This window comes from Nycticebus coucang, chromosome 11 (assembly GCF_027406575.1).
Source record: "Nycticebus coucang isolate mNycCou1 chromosome 11, mNycCou1.pri, whole genome shotgun sequence".
Classification (NCBI taxonomy): Eukaryota; Metazoa; Chordata; class Mammalia; order Primates; family Lorisidae; genus Nycticebus; species Nycticebus coucang.
The window spans coordinates 11,032,116-11,052,645 of record NC_069790.1 but is presented as its reverse complement, the minus strand read 5'-3'; the positions used below and the strand labels follow the sequence as shown (position 1 = coordinate 11,052,645).

Sequence of the window (20,530 nt, the reverse complement as noted above, 5' to 3'; positions counted from 1 at the left end):
AGTTGGAGACAACCCTGAGCTAGAGCAAGACTCCATCTCTAGATGAAGTAACTGGATGTTGTGGCAGGCGCCTGTAGTCCCAGCTACTTAGTAGGCTGAGGCAAGAGTATCATTTGAGTCCCCAAGTTTGATGTTGTTGTGAGTTATGATATGATGGGCACTCTATCTAGGGAGTCTCAGGAAAAAAAAAAGTAAAGAAAAGAAATTAAAAGTTGACTGGATGTAACAGAACACTCTACCCAACAGCCTTGGAGCACACATTCTTCCAAGTGCACAGAAACAGTCTCCAGGATGGACCACATGTTAGGCCACAAAGCAAGTCTCGATAAGTCAGAGATCACAATAGAATAAAAATAGATATCTATAGTAGAAGAAAAACAAACAAACCAAAAAAATCCACCAAACTGGAACTTAACATACTCTACCAAAATCACAAAGTTAGAAAATACTTTGAAGTGAATGAAAACACAAGTCAAAATCTGAGTAAAAGCAGTGCTAAGAGGCAAATGTGTAGCTATAAATGCCTTCCTAAAAAGGAGAGGCTAGGGCATGGTGGCTCACGCCTCCAAATTTCCACACTTTGGGAGGCTAAGGCAGGAGGATCACTATTGGCCAGGAGTTCAAGACCAGTGTGGACAAGAAGTAAGACCTGTCTGTAGCTTCCACCTTGGGTCTCTGGCCTTTCGCAGAGCTCTCCAAAGGCGCCATGTTGGCACAGAGCGTGCGGAGGTTCACAACCTCTGTGGTCCGTAGGAGCCACTACGAGGAGGGCCCTGGGAAGAATTTGCCATTTTCGGTAGAAAATAAGTGGCGGTTACTAGTTATGATGACTTTGTACTTTGGATCTGGATTTGCTGCACCTTTCTTTATAGTAAGACACCAACTGCTTAAGAAGTAAAGATGTTTTCATTCATCCATTTAACAGATATGAAGAGCATTTAAAAGGTGTATTCTATTTGAAAAATGGATCAAACTCTTGAACTCAATAGCATACTATTTGAGTTTGTAAATAAACTTAAGATGTGACTGAAAAAAAAAAAAAAAAGACCTGTCTGTACAAAAATATAAAAATTAGCTAGGCACAGTGGTGTACACCTGGTATACCTGAAGTCCCAGCTACTCGGGAGGCTGCATTAGGAGGATCACTTGAGCCCAGGAGTTCAAGGTTACAGTGAGCTATGATTGTGCCGCTGCACTTCAGCCTGGATGACAGAGTGAGAGCCTGTCTCTAAAAATAAAGTAAGGCCTGACGTAGTGGTTCATACCTATAATCCTAGCACTCTGGGAGCCTGAGAGGGGTGGGTCACCTGAGCTCAGGAGTTCGAGACCAGCCTGAGCAAGAATGAGACCCATCTCTACTAAAAATAGAAAAATTCACTGGATGTTGCAGTAGATGCCTGTAGTGCCAGCTACTTGGGACGCCAAGGTAAGAGAATTGCTTGAGCTGAAAAGCTTGAGGTTGCTGTGAACTATCATGCCATGGCATTCATTCCACCCAGAGCAACAGAGTGCTACTCTGCCTCAAATAAATAAACATACAATAATAAGCTGGATGTGGCAGCTTATGCCTGTAATCCCAACACTCTGGGAGGACGAGGAGAGTGGATTGCTGGAGCTCAGGAGTTCAAGACCAGCCTTGAGCCAGAGTGAGACCCCAGCTCTATAAAAAAAAAAAAAAAAAAATAGGCCAGGCGTGGGCAGCGCCTGTGGCTCAGTCGGTGGGGCACCGGCCCCATATACCGAGGGTGGCGGGTTCAAACCCGGCCCCAGCCAAACTGCAACCAAAAAATAGCCGGGCGTGGGGCGGGCGCCTGTAGTCCCAGCTACTCGGGAGGCTGAGGCAAGAGAATCGCTTGGGCCCAGGAGTTGGAGGTTGCTGTGAGCTATGTGAGGCCACGGCACTCTACCGAGGGCCATAAAGTAAGACTCTGTCTCTACAAAAAAAAATAGGCCAGGCGTGAAGGCTCAGCCTGTGATCCTTGCACTTTGGGAGGCCAAGATGGGTGGATCACCTGAGACAGAGCAAGACCCTGTCTCTAAAAATAGCTGAGTGTTGTGGGGGACGCCTGTAGTCCCAGCTACTTGGGAGGCTGAGGCAAGAGAATCGCTTGAGCTCGGGAATTTGAGGTTGCTGTGAGCTGTGACACCACAGTACTCTACCGAGGGCTACAAAATAAGACTGTCTCAAAAAAAAATAGCTAGGCATTGTGGCACCTGTAGTCCCAGCTATTCAGGAGGCTGAGGCAAGAGAATCACTTGAAGGCCAGACACAGTGGCTCATGCCTATAATTCTAGCATTCTGGGAGGCCAAGGTGGGTAGATTGTCTGAACTCAGGAATTCAAGACCAGCCTGAGAAAGAGCAAGAGCCCGTCTCTTAAAAAAGAAAAAAAGGGCGGCACCTGTGGCTCAGTTGGTAAGGCGCTGGCCCCATATACCGAGGGTGGCGGGTTCAAATCCGGCCCCATATACCGAGTGGTGGCGGGTTCAAGCCCAGCCCCGGCCAAACTGCAACCAAAAAATAGCCGGGCGTTGTGGCGGGCGCCTGTAATCCCAGCTACTCGGGAGGCTGAGGCAAGAGAATCGCTTGGGCCCAGGAGTTGGAGGTTGCTGTGAGCTATGTGAGGCCACGGCACTCTACCGAGGGCCATAAAGTAAGACTCTGTCTCTACAAAAAAAAATAGGCCAGGCGTGAAGGCTCAGCCTGTGATCCTTGCACTTTGGGAGGCCAAGATGGGTGGATCACCTGAGACAGAGCAAGACCCTGTCTCTAAAAATAGCTGGGTGTTGTGGGGGACGCCTGTAGTCCCAGCTACTTGGGAGGCTGAGGCAAGAGAATCGCTTGAGCTCGGGAATTTGAGGTTGCTGTGAGCTGTGACACCACAGTACTCTACCGAAGGCTACAAAATAAGACTCTGTCTCAAAAAAAAATAGCTAGGCATTGTGGCACCTGTAGTCCCAGCTATTCAGGAGGCTGAGGCAAGAGAATCACTTGAAGGCCAGACACAGTGGCTCATGCCTATAATTCTAGCATTCTGGGAGGCCAAGGTGGGTAGATTGTCTGAACTCAGGAATTCAAGACCAGCCTGAGAAAGAGCAAGAGCCCGTCTCTTAAAAAAGAAAAAAAGGGCGGCACCTGTGGCTCAGTTGGTAAGGCGCTGGCCCCATATACCGAGGGTGGCGGGTTCAAATCCGGCCCCATATACCGAGTGGTGGCGGGTTCAAGCCCAGCCCCGGCCAAACTGCAACCAAAAAATAGCCGGGCGTTGTGGCGGGCGCCTGTAATCCCAGCTACTCGGGAGGCTGAGGCAAGAGAATCGCTTAAGCCCAGGAGTTGGAGGTTGCTGTGAGCTGTGTGATGCCACGGCACTCTACCGAGGGCCATAAAGTGAGACTCTGTCTCTACAAAAAAAAAAAAAGATATTCACTCTAGATTAAAAAAAAAAAGAAAAAAAATCCAACTATCTGGACATAGTGGCAGGTACATGCAGTGCCAGCTACTTGGGAGGCTGAGGCAAGAGGATCTCTTGAGCCCAAGAGTGTGAGCTATGAGGCCATGGCACTCTACTAAGGGTAACAAAGTAATACTCTGTCTTAAGAAATAAATTAATTCCTTCCCACAGGGAGCGCTTGCTTCCACCTTAGTGGAAGACTCCACCCATTGTAGTCTTCTGGCCACCAAGACAGCCTATCCTTCCTGCCCTGTGGACTGGTTCAAGATGGCCTTGACCCGGTTGGCTCAAAGAGAGAATCTAGGGGTATTAATGCAATCAGAGAAATCTCTGGACATCGTGAAGGAAGTGTTTAATCAGCCCACAGGCCACTGACACCTTTTTTCTTGTCTGTTTGCCTTTTTTTTTTGGAACAGTCTTTACTCTGTTGCCCTGGGTTTGAGTGCTGTAGCATCATCTTAGCTCACAGCAACCTCTTGGGCTCAAGAGATGGTCCTGCCTCAACCTCCCAAGTAGCTGGCACTACAGAAGCCTGCCACAATGCAGCTACTTTTTTTAGTAGTGACGGGATCTCCCTCTTCCTCTGGCTGGTCTCAAACTCCTGAGCTCCAGCAACCCACTCACTTTGGCCTCCCAGAGTGCTAGGATTACAGGTGTGAGCCACTTTGCCCAGTTGTATACCTTATTTTAAAAATTTATTTTATCCTTTTAATTGATATATAATAATTGTACATATTGGGCGGCGCTTGTGGTTCAAAGGAGTAGGGCGCCAGCCCCATATGCCAGAGGTGGGGGTTCAAACTCAGCCCCGGCCAAAAACTCCAAAAAAAAAAAATAATAATAGTAATTGTACATATTCATGAGGTACACAGTGGTGTCATAATACTTATCATGTATACTGATCAGATCATGATAATTGGTATATCCATCATCTTGAACATTTACCATTTGTGTGAACATTATCATCCTTTTCATTATTTGACACTATATAACAGGTTATTAACTACAGTCATCCTACAGAACCCTACAATTTATTCCTCCTGTCTAGCAGTAATTGTGTATCCTTTAACAAATCTCTCCCCACCAGCCCTCCTGTGCACTTTAAATCATCTCTAGATTACTTATAATACCTAATGTAATGTAAATAGTTGTTATAATATATATATATATTTATTTATTTATTTATTTTTTGCAGTTTTTTGGCTGGGGCTGGGTTTGAACCTGCCACCTCTGATATATGGGGCCAGCACCCTACACCTTTGAGCCACAGGTGCCGCCTCAATTTTATGTATTTTTACTTTTTTTTTTGAGACAGAGTTTCAAGCTGTCACCCTGGGTAGAGTGCTGTGGCATCATAGCTCACAGCAACCTCCAACTCTTGGGCTCAAGCGATCCTCTTGACTCAGTTTTTTCTATTGATAGTAGAGACGGGGGGGTCTTGAACCCGTGAGCTCAAGCTGTCCATCCACCTCAGCCTCCCAGAATGCTAGGATTACAGGCATGAGCCACTGTGCCCGGCCTGTGTTATTTTTTATTGTCGTATTAATGTTGAGGTTTTAATGGAATGTATATATATATATATATATATATATATATATATATATATTTTGCAGTTTTTGGCCAGAGCCGGGTTTGAACCCGCCACCTCCAGTATATGGGGCCAGTGCCCTACTCCTTTGAGCCACAGGTTCCACCCTTTTATGAAATATTTTTGAGATGAGGTTGGATCAAGTGAATTCCACCTGAATCTGTAGATAGAGCATCTGTGGATATGAAGAGCTGACCGTAATTCTACAACATCATCTATTATATTCATAAGGCCCAATCGTAACTTCTTTTTTCAATCCAGAGTCCAGTCAAGGTTCGCATTTTTCATCGGATTGTGTCTCTTTAATTTCTTTTAATCTAAAACAGTCTGACCGAAGCTGCACAGGGCCAGAGATTAGAGGTGAAGCAGGAGGCTCCTGAGTGCTCCTGGCTTACAGCACCCGAGCAGACCTGCTCTTCCAGTTTCTTTTTTTTTTTTTTTTTTTTTTTTTTTTTTTTTTTTTTTTTTTTTTTTTTTTTTTGGCCGGGGCTGGGCTTGAACCCGCCACCTCCGGCATATGGGACCGGCGCCCTACCCGTTGAGCCACAGGCGCCGCCCTCTTCCAGTTTCTTTTTGCAGAGAGATCTGGACCACGTCCTGTTCTTTTGTGTTCTCCCTTTCCATTTCCCAGCTGTGCCCTGTGCCCAAAACAGACCATCCTCATTAGCCCTGTAGTTAACTGGGGGGCCCAGGCCATGACCTTGCAATGAAGTGTCACATTCAACCTTGAGCTGTGGAAATGCTGTTTCTGTGTAGTAAATACACACTTGTGGTATAAGCCAAGCAAATTATAAATGAAAAGTTAAGGCAGTGCCCCTAGCTCAGTGGGTAGGGTGCCAGCCACATACACCTAGGGTGGTGGGTTCCAGCCCAGCCAGGCCAGCTGACCAACTATGACATCAGCAACAACAGCAACAAAATAAAATACCTGGGCATTGTGGCGGGCACCTGTAGTTCCACCTACCTGGGAGGCTGAGGTAAGAGAATCACTTATGCTCAAGAGTTTGAGTTTGCTGTGAGCTGTGATGTCATGGTACTCTACCCAGGGTGACATAAGACTCTGTTTCAAAAAAAAAAAAAAAAGAAAGAAACTCTCCTTTGTTGCTGGAGGGAATGGAAAATTGTATAGCAACTTTGGAAGACAATTTGGTGGTTTCTTAAAAAACTTGGCCTACTCTTACCATATGATCCAGGAGTTGTACTCCTTGGTATTTACCCAAATGAGTTGAAAACATACGTCCACACAAAACCCTTCACATGATGTTTAATAGCAGCTTTATTCATAATTGCCCAAACCTGGAACAACTGAGATAGGTGAATGTATAAATGCACTGTGGATTATCTGGGCAACAGAATATTAGTCCACACTAAAAAGGAATGAGGAGCTGTGCGTGGATATATGCACTGCGGATTACCCGAGCAATAGAATATTATTTGGCATTGAAGAGAAATGAAGATCTGGGCATGGCGGGGCACACCTGTAGTCCCAGCTCTTCAGGAAGCTAAGGCAGGATGATCTCTTGAGGCCAGCAGTTTGAGGCTGCAGTGAGCTATGGTGATGCCACTGCACTACAGCCTGGGGAACAGAGTGAGAATCCATCTTTAAAAATATTTTTAGATGGTGCTCATGCCTATAATCGTAGCACTCTGGGAGGCTGACTTCAGCCCAGAAGTTTGAGGTTAAAATGAGCTAGGGTGACCCCAAGGCACTCTAGGCTAGGCCATAGAGTGAGACTCTGTCTCAAATATAATAATAGTAATAATAATAAAAAAATTAAAAATAAATAATATCTGTCAATACAATACATTTGACTACCTTTAGAATACTTATTATAAGGCCAGGCACAGTGGGTCAGTCCTGTAATCCCAGCATTTCAGGAGGCTGAGGTGGGTGGATGGCCTGAGCTGACGAGTTTGAGGCCAGCCTAAACTAGAACTTGCCACACATTGTGTTGGGTGCCTGTAGTCCCAGCTACTTGGCAGGCTGAGGCAAGAGAATCCCTTGAGCCCAGGAGTTTGAGGTTGCTGTGAGCAGTGACCCCCACCATGTCACTCTGCCTAAGGCAACAGAGTTAAACTCTGTCTCAAAAAAAACCAATAAGTTGGGTGGCGCCTGTGGCTCAAGGAGTAGGGCACTGGTCCCATATGTCAGAGGTGGCAGGTTCAAACCCAGCCCCGGCCAAAAACCACAAAAAATAAATAAATAAAATAAAGGCCTTTAAAAAAACAACAACAAAAAAAAACCAATAAGTACTTTTTTTTTTTTTGGAGACAGAGTCTCACTTTGTCATCCCCAGTAGAGTGCTGTGGTGACACAGCTCACAGCAACCTCAAACTCTGGGGCTCAAGTGATTCTCCTGCCTAAGCCTAGCGTGTAGCTGAGACTACAGGTCCTGCTACAACACCTAGTTAATTTTTCTATTTTTAGAGCAGTGCCTGTGGCTCAAGGAGTAGGATGCTGGCCCCATATAGCAGAGGTGGCGGGTTCAAACCCAGCCCAAAAAAAAAAAAGTTTTTTTTTTTTTGAGACAGTCTCACTCCATCAGCCTCAGTAGAGTGCCATAGCGTCACACAACTCATAGCAACCTCCAATTCCCGGGCTTAGGTGATTCTCTTGCCTCAGCCTCCCAAAAATAGGCTTTTTTTCTATTTTTAATGGAGAAAGGGTCTCACTCTTCCTCAGGCTGGTCTCAAAACTGCGGAGCTCAAGCGATTCACCTGCCTCAGCCTCCCAAAGTTCTAGGTGGGAGCTAGATAAAGTACTTATTTTTTTTTCTTTTTTTCTTTTTTTTTGCGGTTTTTGGCCGGGTCTGAGTTTGAACCCACCACCTCCAGCATATGGAGCCAGCACCCTACTCCTTTGAGCCACAGGTGCCGCCCTTTTTTTTTTTCTTTTTTTGAGGCAGAGTCTCACTTTGTCACCCTTGGTAGAGTGTTGTGACATAATAGCTCACAGCAACCTCAAACTTTTGGGCTCAAGAGATTCTCTTGCCTCTCCCTCCCAAGTAGCTGGGACTACAGGCACCCACTACAACACTTGGCTATTTTTAGAGATGAGATCTTGCTCTCGCTCAGGCTGGTCTTGAACCTGTGAGCTCAGGCAATCCACTTGCCTTAGCCTCCCAAGTGCTAGGATTATACGTGTGAGCCACGGCACCCGGCCTTTTTTTTTTTGAGACACAGTCTCAAGCTGTCACCCTGGGTAGGGTGCAGTGACGTCATAGCTCACAGCAACCTCCAACTCTTGGGCTCAGGACATCCTCTTGCCTCAGTTTTTCTATTTTTTAGTAGAGATGGGAATCTTGCTTTTGCTCAGACTGGTCTCGAACTCCTGAGCTCAGGAGATGATCCGCCCACCTTAGCCTCTCAGAGTGCTAGGATTACAGGTGTGAGCCAGCCTAAAGTACTTAATGTTTAAATTAACAAAGAAAACCTCCCTAAGTATCAAATAACTCTGATAAACTTTTAAATATGTTGAACTTACTGGAAATAACAAGTCTGAATCAGTGTTTACCTACCTGTTTTAAAATAAGGTTACTGAGTGGGAACAGGAATTTCCTTTTTTTTTTTTTTTTTTTTAGGAAGTTCCTAAAAATGGGCACAGCTTTCTCTTTAGAGGGACAGAAATGTTTTAATATTAGATTGTAATGATGTTTGTACAATTCTGAATTTTCTAAAAATTACTGAAATGAATGTTTTCAGACAAGTGAATTTTGTATTATATAAATTCCATCTCACAAAGCTGTTAAAAAAGAAAATACATACATATTCCAACATGAGAAAAAAACTTCTAGGCAAACTGTCGCCCCAGGTAGAGTGCTGTGGGGTCACAGCTCACAGCAACCTCAGACTCTTGGGCTTAAGAGATTCGCTTGCCAATAGCCGGGCGTTGTGGCGGGCGCCTGTAGTCCCAGCTACTTGGGAGGCTGAGGCAAGAGAATCGCTTAAGCCCAGGAGTTGGAGGTTGCTGTGAGCTGTGTGAGGCCACAGCACTCTACCCAGGGCCATAAAGTAAGACTCTGTCTCTACAAAAAAAAAAAAAAAGAAAGAAAGAAAAAAAAAGAGATTTGCTTGCCTCAGCCTCCCAAGTAGCGCCCACCACAACGCCCGATCTTTTTTTTTTCTGCAGTTGTCATTGTTTTAGCAGACCTGGGCCAGGTTCAAACCCACCAGTCCCGGCGTATGTGGCTGGTACCCTTCCCACTGAGCTACAGGCACAGCCCTTAATTGCAATTAAATAATAACTATATATAGATTCAAAAATGGTATTATAAGCTATTGCTCTAAAAAGCCAAATTCTCTTAAGCATTGCAACTCATGAACACCTACCTGAGATGTGTGATAGCCAGACTGACGTGGCTGCAACAGGGTCCTTTTGGCCACTCTTGGGTTCCTGTCATGGAAAGACCCCTACTTTGGGGGGCTTCACAGACCTGCTTTTCTTCCAGTCACCTATGCTCTGTCCCGTGTCCTCCCTGGATAGAGTGTGTAGATCTCTTTTGCTTCTTCCTCTAAACTCTTTCATACTTGATGGAATCCTCATTTACATAAATGTATTTTCTGCCCTTCTCTGACCATCTCTGCATCTAACAGGCATTCTGAATTCTTGCACATACTTCCAGGGGATTTAGTTCTTCCACATGGCTTTACTGATTTCTTTCTTTTTTTGAGACAGAGTCTTATTGTATTGCCCTCGGTAGAGTGCTGTGGCATCACAGCTCACAGCAACCTCCAACTCCTGGACTTAGGTGATTCTCTTGCCTCAGCCTCCCAAGTAGCTGGGACTACAGCCGCTCACCACAATACCTGACTATTTTCTGTTGCAGTTTGGCCGGGGCTGCATTCAAACCCACCACCCTTGGTATATGGGGCCGGCACCAGACCCACGGAGCCACAGGTGCTGCCCGGCTTTACTGATTTCAGATCACCACTCAGTAGATCCATTCTACTAAGAGCACTTTTGAGTTGCTCTCTGCCTCTGGATTTTTTAATCGTATGAGATAAATAAATTCCTGCCTAAGTCACTATTGATGGAATTTCCTGCTGCTTGCCACAACACATTCTTTTTTATTTATTTATTTATTTATTTTGGAGACAGTCTCAAGCTGTCACCCTGGGTAGAGTGCTATGGCATCGCAGCTCACAGCAACCTTCAAACTCTTGGGCTTAAGCGATTCTCTTGCCTCAGCCTCCCAAGTAGCTGGAACTACAGGCGCCTGCCACAATGCCCAGCTATTTTTTGGTTGTAGTTGTTGTTTGGCAGGTGTGGGCTGGGTTCAAACCTGCCAGGTCTGGTGTGTGTGGCTGGCGCTCTAGCCGCTGAGCTACAGGTGCCAAGCCCACTACACAGGCTTAACTGATACAGCAGGTGATTGCACTTAGAGCTGAGACCTGGTATCCTCAGTAGAGTCAAATGCCAACAGGCCACAAAGCAAGTGAATGAGTCCTTTAGATTGTAAATCAGAAGTCCCTGGGGGCCTGGCTGGGGCAGCCATCTGACTGAACATATTGAGGAGTGGGGACTATTCTCTCTAATGAGTCCATCGTGAAGAGAAGGGTGGCTATAGTGTATGGCTCGAAGGAATGGCAGATGGAGTGAGGATCCTGGCAGGCTAGGGGACATGTTCCTGGTAAGGAGAGAAAGGGAAGAAGAGAAAAGGGAGACAGAAAGAGTATGACCGGGCAAGGACTGGCTCCAGTAGGGCACATGGGTGTCCTGACCCAGGAAGAGGGAGATGAGGATTCCAGCAGGAGAAGTGTGATGTTGGGGTGGAATGTTTTCATGCATGCCATGAAAAGTGGGTAATTGTGGAGGGCTTCAAAGGCAGGCAGTGTGTGTGAATTAATTCCCATACCCCACTGAGGAGACACACTCCAGGGCCCAGGCTTTTGTTTGCCCCCCACTCACACATGAGGGGCTTTTTTTTTTTTTTGAGACTGAGTCTCAAGCTGTTGCCCTGGGTATGGCATCAAAGCTCACAGCAACCTCAAACTCTTGGGCTTAAGCGATTCTCTTGCCTCAGCCTCCCAAGTAGCTGGGACTACAGGTGCCCGCCACAACCCCCGGCTATTTTTTGGTTGCAGTTGTCATTGTTGCTTAGTAGACCCAGGTTGGGTTCGAACTCGCTACCCTAGGTGTATGTGGCTGGCCCTTGCAACTGAGCTACGGGCACCGCCAGGGGGCTATTAATCCCATTCAAATGTTCACTCGTTTATTCATTTAACAATTTTTTACTGAATTCTGATGTCAGCAGGGCACAGGAGTCAGATACACACAAATGAACTAAGTGTTGTTGGCTGACCAGACTGGATGACTCTGGGAGAATGGAGGAAGGCTTCCCAGAGGGGCCACATAGGTGGACTTTGCCTGGTGGAAGGGGGAAGAAGACATTTCAGGGAAGGCATGAACCATAGAAAAGCTGCTACTGGTGGTGATATGGAGGAGAGGGTGAGAAATTCAATGTGCCAGATGAATTCTCATGGGTGAAAGTTCAGCCCATGAGACTGAAAAGCAAGTTGGGACCAGATTGTGAAGGAGCGGCTTAGATTCTATACTGTGGGTGTTCAGGAGCCCTCTCCAGAGTGTGGGAATTACAAATCAGATCGTTTTGTAAGTGACTAATAGGGAGTACCAGAAAAAACTGGGCTCAGTAATAGATTAGGAGTCTGCTATGAAAGACTAAGCAAGAGTTGTAGTAGTGGCAAGGGGAGTGGAGGCCTGGGATGGAGAGGCAGCCTGGGAAGGAAAGGGCAGGAGAGGAGGGAAAAAGGAAAGGAGAGTGGATGAGGCCCGAAAGAAAGAGAGAAGGAGGAGGCCTGGGGAAAGGGAAAATGAGAAATGCTGTCTTAAGGGTTTCATCTATGACCATGGTTCTTAACCTCTGGGTCACGACCCCTTTGTAACAATGAAAATACAGGGAAGCATTAGGAAGGTTGAGAACCACTGATCTATGAGAAGAGAGGCAGGGAGACTCCACCTAGAGTGAGCTTGGGTAGACAGCTTGGTTTAGAATTATCTGAGAATCTGAGCCATGAGAACAGATGAGGTTGATCTCGCTGGATGTGTAAGGGAACAAAACAAGAGCAAATGTACAACTCTGACAGAGGAGAAATTTGTGAAAGAGTTAAAGGGGAAATGGTCAGATGCAAAAAAAAAAACAGGACAGAAAAGTCAAAGCCATCAACACTTTGGAAAGTCAAAGCTTTTCAAGTATGAGGTGACGAAACATGTCCAGCCTGCAAACAGCACCTGGATTTGTGGGTTGCAAGGTCTCTAATGGTCTCAGCAGAAGCAGTTTCCCTTCAATCTTGAGGGCAGAGATACTGAGCTAGGCCCTCTTACCTCTGGGCAAGAGGTACACAGGAGACAAGTTACCCTCTTCCAAAGTAGTCTCTTTTTATCATTTTTGAATACTGTTATAGTTTCTTTTGCTCAGACACATTTTTAAGATGCTATCTGGATAAAAACTACAGGTGAGTTATGGAGTTCCACTTGCTGGGATAGAATACCTCCATGTAGCCAGATTGGAGCACTGTTGAATTCATTTTTGGTCAGATTCATCCAAATAAGGCATGGACAGCCCCACATTCCTGAGGTTATGTGTCTGCTGATATTTTGTGCTAGGAGGTCCAATTCAACAGATAATTCTAGAAAACAATACATTAGCTTCCCACTTAACAACCAAAACATGTGGACATTTGTACTCTTGAGTGTATACCCCCCATGCCTGTGTAGATGAAATGAGACCTAGGACCTTGCCTTGACAATGTTGATGTGACAAGAAAGCAGGGCTTCAAGCAGTTTCAAGAGTGAAAATAAGTTGTAAGGTGTTTATTACTCATTTATACATTAATTTCTTTTTTCTTTCTTTCTTATTTATTTATTTGCAGTTTTTGGCCAGGGCCAGGTTTGAATCTGCCGCCTGGGGCCTATGGGGCCAGTGCCCTACTCCTTGAGCCACAGGCGCCACCCTCTTTTTTTTCTTTTTTTTGAGACAGAGCCTCAAACTGTCACCCTGGGTAGAGTGCTGTGGCAGCACAACTCACAGCAACCTCAAACTCCTGGGCTTAAGCAATTCTCTTGCCTCAGCCTCCCAAGTAGCTGGGACCACAGGCCCTGCCACAACGCCCTGCTATTTTTTGTTTGCAATTGTCATTGTTTGGTAGGTCAGGGCTGGATTCCAACCTGCCAGCTCTGGTGTATGTGGCTGGCGCCTTAGCCGCTTGAGCCACAGGCTCTGAGCCTATACATTCATTTCTTAAGAGGAGTTCATAACTGCTCTGAGTGTCAGGATGGAGAAATGAAGAAATTGAGAGAATTTATGCCGGATAGCCTTAGGTAATCTTTTCAGGGTCAGATGAAGACAAGTAGCTTCCTCAAGATTGCAAAGCACTGGGTGATGTGCAGTGTCCAAAAAGACTCGACTTAAAAGCTGAAGCCTTAATTTCCAAATCCGTAAAATGGGGTGGTTGTGAGGACAAACCAACACACTTTAAATTCTTTAAGCTCCAGCACTTCCTAGCTTCGTGATGGTATTAACAATGGCAAAGAGGTTGGACACTGGACTTGTCTACCAGATGAATTCTCATGTCTCTCCACTCTATTCTGGTTTTGCAGATGAAGAAATTGAGCTTTAGAGACATTAAAAACATTCTGAATATTGCAACTAACTGGCAGCCCAGGATATATAAATTCCCTTTTCAAGGTTTTCTGAACAAAAGACAAGTCATATAAGTGCATTTTAATGAAAGTATTTTTTGCCTGTAGGAATTCACTTTTAAAGCGTGGCTTATCTTTCACCCGCAAATCAGAGTACAATCCTGCCCTGAAGGCGTGTGTGCGCGCGCGCGCGAGCGCGCTCGCGTAGGTGGGTGCATAAAATTTAAGGAGAAAAAAGGGCAAAATGTGCACAATGTCTCCAGAGGTTAAGAGCCTGGTCAGGCTCCTGATTTAATGGCTTCCTCCCGGAGAAAACGCAAGCAGAGTATGCAAGATATTTTCGGAAAGTAGGGCATTTTGAAAGCATTTCATAACCTCTCTCAGATGGAGAGACTGCCCATGTCCCATCCCTGCGTTAGAGAAAATGATGATACTCAAAGGCAAGCTCGCCTCCCTGACACGGCCTGGCCAGCTATTTTACAGTTAGGAAGTCCAGTCCAACAGATGATGCTAGAAAACGATAGGTCGCCCCGGCAGGATCGGATCCCAGCACTGTTCTTGAGTCCCAGGGACGCACCATCTCCATGTCCGCCCACTAAGGCGCAGGGCACTGCTCGACCTTGACCGGCGGCGCGACCCTGAGGCCTGCGATCGCCTCAGTTGCCCTCTCTGTGCAATGGGAAGACACGCCTCGTCCCGGGGCAGGGAACTAGGCGCCGCTGCCTTCCAGTTACTTGTCTGCGCGCGCGCGTGCGTTCTCCCGCATTCCCAGGTTCAGTGCCATCCCATCCCCCTCTCTCCGCGCTCCGCGCCACGGTCCCGCCCAGAACTCCGCGCTGCGGCCACCACGACGGAGCCCACGGGCGGGAACCTGCCTCCGCACGTCAGCGCGCACGCGCGCCTTCGGTCCCGCCTTCCAGGCGCTGGCCTTTGCCCATAGGACGGAGTCATCGTCACTCCAGCCGAAGTGCAGTCACAATTGGCCAGGGTTGAGGCGCGAGACCGGTTGGAGGTGGGGCCGAACCTGCTATAAAAGGTGCGGGCGACCCGGCTCGTGCCGCTTTGCAGACGCTGTCGCCTCTTATAGTCGTCTGGTATCAGCCATGGTCAATCCCACCGTGTTCTTCGATGTTGCCGCCGACGGCGAGCCCTTGGGCCGCGTCTCCTTCGAGGTTGGGCGGACGGCGGCATTCCGGGGTTGGGCCCAGGGAGCGGGCGGAGGGAGAGGCGGGCGGTGGCGCCCAGAGGGCTGGGGCCCGGACCGACCCTTCCTGAGAAGCAAGGGCGGGCGGGTGGCGGCGCCATTTCCTGACGAGGGGCCATTTTGGGAGGTGGCGAGTCGCTGGGGGGAGGCTGGCGCGAGGCTGGGGCGGCGGCGGACAAAGGCGGGTGGGGTGACGGCGCGGGCGCAGGGGCCGGGGGCCCGTACCCTCTGCCTGCCGGCCCGCCGGGTCCACGTGGCCGCGCCCTGCCCGGCGCACGTGCTCGGCGGCCGCGCTCCCGCCCGCGCCCTGAGAGCCGTTGGGCCGCGCCCTGGCTCGTCCTGGGCACTGCGGACCGGGGCCAGAAACGCGCCCGTGAACGTTTCGACCGCCCTCTCGGGAAGCGTCAGGGGGCGCGGAGGCGCTTTGCTCCCTGGGGAGCTGCCTCCCCGGGTTTTTTAACCATGACCAAGGCGCGGTGAGAGCCCACCCTTGGTTAGTCCTGTGAATCCCGGAGGCCGCGCTAAAAATGTAGGGTTTGTCGTTAAGAGGATGTGATTGTGACGTGAGGGTACCTCCAGTTTGTTGGAATGGGAAATCTTATTTAGAAATAGGCCCCAAACATCCTTCCAGGTCCCCCACCCACAGGCGGAAATGTGAACACGGGCCTTGCTTTGCGGCCGCCCCAGGACCGTTGCTGCAGTAAGCGGCGCCGGCGGGGGGCGCTCTCGAGACCCTCCCGCCGTTCCTATGAACGTAGCAGGCAAGTTGAGACCGGTCACACAGGGCAGGGCTCTTCTGACCAAGGTGGATTGCTAATGATTACCTAATAAGTTTTGAGGGTGTTGAAGGAGTAGTTACAAAAAGTTACAGCAGAATTATCTAAAATTGCCATTTTTTCCAAGAGGTTTAATGTTATATGCAATTGCATTCCAGTGAACTCAGTATTATAGGTCTTAGGGTGTAGGGAAATACAGTGTAATGTCTTAAGCCACTTAGCAAAAAGCCACCAATGTTAGCGATCTCAATCCAAAAATAGGTTTCCCTCTGCTGCAGTCCTCATAAGGGGGCTTCCTTGTTGCCTACTTTGTCCACACTGCTTGGTTCGTGGTAAGCATCTAGTCACTTGGAGAGTTACATCCTAATCTATCTACAGTGCACTTATCTGTAGTCAGATAATTGACAAGGACTCTCGTGGAAACTTGGCCTGAGCCTGATGCTGGGCAGGTTAGTCTCAGGTAGAGAGCTTAATGAAAATGAGGCAGGACTTCCCTGGAGGTTCTTTGGTGAGAATGTATGTGGAACTGCCAATGAGAACTTTTAACTCTTACTTTGACAGTTTACTTAGGGAAGCGTAGTCACTTGGAATTGTAGAAGTATGGACTATTCACTGAGAAGAGTGAATGCTTGAAAAACACCATATGTATTATGCATCCAGGAAAGGTTCCAAGCAGCTGCACTAGAAACCAATCTTTATTATTTTTTACCCCACTACTAGGACCTGGAAACCAAGAAGTGACTGCTCATCTAATCCATAAAGCTATGTTAACAGATTGGAGGTAGTAGCATTTTCATTACCAGTGACTAAAACAACAGTTATGCAGCAGTACTTGCTATTCCTTAGAATTTGTCCTTAGGTTCCAACTGCAATTGGGGGTGGTGATATACATTGAATAGCTTATATCTGTTCAGCATATATAATAGAAAAAAGTTCTAAGTCACTTTTTAGAAGTCTCTCACTAAGTCATTACTGGTTTCTGTATTTTGGGCATATCTTTGGTTTTCATTGTAACCAGCCTGGACCTTAAGGCTGTCAGGAGCAGTTTTTATTTGGGATTCAAAGTAATTATTGAAGCATTCTCTGCTAGTGAGAAAATGAATTATGATTCAGAAGTCAATACAGGCAAGGGTACTAAGCAACAAAATATATAAGCAGATGTTCTTAATTAACTGTCATTTTCTCTTACAGCTGTTTGCAGACAAAGTTCCAAAGACAGCAGGTTGGTTCCATTTTTTTTTTTCTAACAGTGTAGTAATTAGTATGTGTGTGTGAATGTGTAGTAACAGTGCATGTGTGTATGTTTTTATTTTTTTGAGACAGTGTTGCCCAGGCTAGAGTACTGTGTCACCCTCTTTTTTTTTCTTTTTTTTTTTTTTAACAGAAAACTTTCGTGCTCTGAGCACTGGAGAAAAAGGATTTGGTTATAAGGGTTCCTGCTTTCACAGGATTATTCCAGGGTTTATGTGCCAGGTATGAAATTTAGTGATTTTTATTTGGGTTGCTCCTGTAATTTGGGGTTGAGCAGAATATTTCAGGATGCTCACATCCGAGTTGTTCTACCATTTTGGTTCCACGTAAGCCTTTTGCTCATTTTGAACTTGGGTTTAAAGTTTGAACCTTGCTGATTTGGCATACTTTCTGGTTATGTTGCCAAAAATGATAGGTTTGTAATATGTTCACAGGGTGGTGACTTCACACGCCATAATGGCACTGGTGGCAAGTCTATCTACGGGGAGAAATTTGAAGATGAAAACTTTGTCCTGAAGCATACAGGTCCTGGCATCTTGTCCATGGCAAATGCTGGACCAAACACAAATGGTTCCCAGTTTTTCATCTGCACTACCAAGACTGAGTGGTAAGGGCAGAACACAGCAAATGCAACCAAAAGACTAAATGATCAATATAAATTTAACAAGATACAGAATGTAAGATACTGGGCTGTTTTTGTGTAATGAGCATTGAGCATGTGATGGGTGGTTTTTTTGCGTCCATTTTAAAAGTACAAAACTCTTAGCAGTAATTGAACTTCTGCTTCCTTTTTAAGATTGGCTTATATTAAACTGGGGTGTTGCCATTTCTTTTGCCCTCAGAGCGCCTGCCATGGTCTCACAGCTCACAGCAACCTCAAACTCTTGGGCTTAAGCTATTCTCTTGCCTCAGCCTCCTAAGCGGTGGGTCTACAGGTGCCCTCCATAATGTGCAGCTATTTTTTTTGTTGTAGTTGTCATGGTTTGGCAGGCCTGGACTGGGTTCAAATCCATCAGCTCTGGTGTATATGGCTTCTACCCACCTCAGCCTCACAGAGTGCTGGGATTACAGGTGTGAGCCACCACACCTGGTCTGGTATTGCAGTTTTTCTTAGAAAGGTGTTAATGACCAATAGTTAGTACAAAAAGCTCAATAAGCCTCTTTTTTTTTTTTTTTTTGTAGAGACAGAGTCTCACTTTATGGCCCTCGGTAGAGTGCCATGGCCTCACACAGCTCACAGCAACCTCCAACTCCTGGGCTTAAGCGATTATCTTGCCTCAGCCTCCCGAGTAGCTGGGACTACAGGCGCCCGCCACAACACCTAGCTATTTTTTGGTTGTAGTTTGGCCGGGGCCGGGTTTGAACCCGCCACCCTCGGTATATGGGGCCGGCGCCTTACCGACTGAGCCACAGGTGCCGCCCAAGCCTCTTTATTTTATCCTCTTGGCTATAGTGTATTTTGTGGAATGCTGTTTTTATTTTCGTACACAATGCAGACTGGTTGCTTGTCTTAGTTACTGATAGTAGGTAGTGATTGTTGTTCTGCTTTCAGGTTGGATGGCAAGCATGTGGTCTTTGGCAAGGTGAAAGAAGGCATGAATGTTGTGGAAGCAATGGAGCGCTTTGGGTCCAAGAATGGCAAGACCAGCAAGAAGATCACCATTACTGACTGTGGACAGCTGTAATAAATTTGACTTAATGTTTCAACCACCAAACCATTCCTTCTGTAGCTCAGGAGAGCACCCTTCTACCCCATTTGCTCGCAATATCCTGTACTCTGCTCTCACTGCAGTTCTTTGGGTTGCATATTTTCCTTAATCCTCTCCGTGTCTAGCTGGATTGCAGAGTTAAGTTTATGATTATGAAATAAAAACTAAATAATAATTGTCTGTCCTCATTTTGGTTAGGGATGCTACAGTACTAACAGAGGTCTCACTTTTAAGCAGCAACAGGTTACTTCAATTCAAAGATAACGCTTGTTACATCTGCTTAATTCCACATACTAGTTTGATTTCCCTGTCCTAAGTGTCACTGAATTTCCCAAGGTAGGCTTTGAGCAGAACAGTGAAAACAGGCAGGTTATTTGTATAACTTGTAACAATGTCAGAAAAGGCCTGGGATGAAAAAGGCTAGGTTACTAGGACCAGCTACGTTTAGATCTGGCTTTGGAGCCGTTGTGATCATTTAAGGGTCTCAGTTCCCTCCATACTGCAAACCTGCCTAATCCAAGCTGCAACATCAGGTCAAGACAGGGCCCTTAAGAACTTGGTTTTTTAGAAAACTTAAAGGTGGGGCGGTGCCGTATTCCCAGGGTATTGGATTCAAACCTAACTGCAACAACAAAAAAAATAGCTGGGCCGTTGTGATGGGCGCCTGTAGTCCTAGCTACTTGGAATGCTGAGGCAAGAGAATCACCTAAGTCCGGGAGTTGGTTGCTGTGATGATACAGTACTTCGGGCGATAAAGTGAGACTCTTTAAAAAAAAATATATATATATATATATATATTGAGAATTTGATACATAGATTGAGGGAACCTGTTCAGACAACCTAGAAATAAAAGTGAAGAATACATTCCTCATTTGCAGTTTACCTTACCTGACGGGAGCTCCTCATTGACCCAACAATCTTGTTTGAAAGGTGGGAAACAATCTGAGCACTTGGTGCTCTGCATCTTGCTACCTGGCTGGTGCCTTCCACTGATGCACGCCCCCAGCTACTTGTGGATTTCAATTTTTTTTTTTTTTTTTGAGATAGTCTATGTTGCCCTTGGTAGAGTGGTGTGCTGTCAAAGCTCACAGCAACTTCAAACTCCAGGGCTTAAGCAATTCTCTTGCCTTAGCCTCCTGAGTAGCTGGGACTACAGGGGCCTTCCACAAGGCCTGGCTATTTTTTTGTTGTAGTTGTTTGGCGGGCCCAGACTGGGTTTGAACCCGCCAACCCCTGAATGTGGCTGGCACCATAGCCGCTGAGTTTACAGGCACTGAACCTCAATCTCATTTTCTGATGGCACACATAGATGACATACAAGGGCTGGCAGTGTTTTTTTTTTTTTTTTAAGTAAATGATTGCGCCACCGGTGGCTTGTGTGTAATCCTAGAGTGCATGGGAGGCTGAGATGGGTGAATTGCTTGAGCTCCAAGAATCAGAGGTTGCTGAGAGCTATGACCCAGATTGGCAGATCAAGACCAGGGGCAACAAAAGTGAGGCTGTCACAAAAAAAAAAATTGAATGCTTTATGAATCTGTTATCCTTGGGCAGGGGCCATGGTAATCACTGTCTCATTACAATTATTTTTTTTTGGAGACCGCATCTCTTTGTTGCCCTTGGTAGAGTGACATGACGTCTCACAGCAACCTGAAACTCCTGGGCTCAAGCGATGCTCTTGCCTCAGCCTCCTTAGTAGCTGAGACTATGGGTGCCCCACACAATCCCTAGTTATTTTTAGAGATGGGATCTGGCTCTCGGCTCAAGCTGGTCTCTTGAGCTCAGGCAGTTCACCTGCCTCAGCCTCCCAGAGTGCTAGATTACATGTGTGAACCGCTGCATCATTCGGATTTTAGTATATGTGCTGCTGAAGTGAGTACTGTTGATGTTTAGGTC

At 46.6% G+C, this 20,530-nt stretch overlaps 2 protein-coding genes and 1 pseudogene across 3 annotated transcripts; 2 read left to right on the top strand and 1 right to left on the bottom strand.

Moving 5' to 3' along the window:
• The first annotated feature begins 665 nt into the window (after positions 1–665).
• Positions 666–1,026, top strand: LOC128598498 (cytochrome c oxidase subunit 7C, mitochondrial). The gene has a single exon (XM_053608945.1). It carries the CDS (start codon positions 707–709, stop codon positions 896–898), a length of 192 nt encoding a protein of 63 aa, XP_053464920.1. The 5' UTR covers positions 666–706; the 3' UTR covers positions 899–1,026.
• A 13,687-nt stretch (positions 1,027–14,713) lies between these two features.
• PPIA (peptidylprolyl isomerase A) lies at positions 14,714–18,809 on the top strand. 2 transcript variants are annotated; one of them, XM_053608944.1, is made up of 6 exons: positions 14,758–14,869; positions 16,398–16,458; positions 16,869–16,899; positions 17,062–17,150; positions 17,363–17,535; positions 18,481–18,809. In XM_053608944.1, the coding sequence occupies exons 4-6, from the start codon at positions 17,142–17,144 to the stop codon at positions 18,611–18,613; spliced, it is 315 nt and encodes a 104-aa protein (XP_053464919.1). In that variant the 5' UTR covers positions 14,758–14,869; positions 16,398–16,458; positions 16,869–16,899; positions 17,062–17,141; the 3' UTR covers positions 18,614–18,809. The 2 variants fall into 2 exon arrangements, with proteins under 2 accessions (XP_053464918.1, XP_053464919.1); XM_053608943.1 differs by lacking the exon at positions 16,398–16,458 and having other exon boundaries at positions 14,714–14,869.
• A 1,338-nt stretch (positions 18,810–20,147) lies between these two features.
• LOC128560579 (uncharacterized) lies at positions 20,148–20,244 on the bottom strand (annotated as a pseudogene).
• Positions 20,245–20,530: the final 286 nt, after the last annotated feature.

Excerpts from the sequence above, each read along its gene's own strand:
- PPIA (XM_053608943.1), top strand. The coding sequence starts at position 14,801 with ATGGTCAATCCCACCGTGTTCTTCGATGTTGCCGCCGACGGCGAGCCC. Across the intron at positions 16,900-17,061 it reads CAAAGTTCCAAAGACAGCAG|AAAACTTTCGTGCTCTGAGC; the intron begins GTTGGTTCCATT and ends TTTTTTTAACAG. Across the intron at positions 17,151-17,362 it reads TTCCAGGGTTTATGTGCCAG|GGTGGTGACTTCACACGCCA; the intron begins GTATGAAATTTA and ends ATATGTTCACAG.
- LOC128598498 (XM_053608945.1), top strand. The coding sequence starts at position 707 with ATGTTGGCACAGAGCGTGCGGAGGTTCACAACCTCTGTGGTCCGTAGG.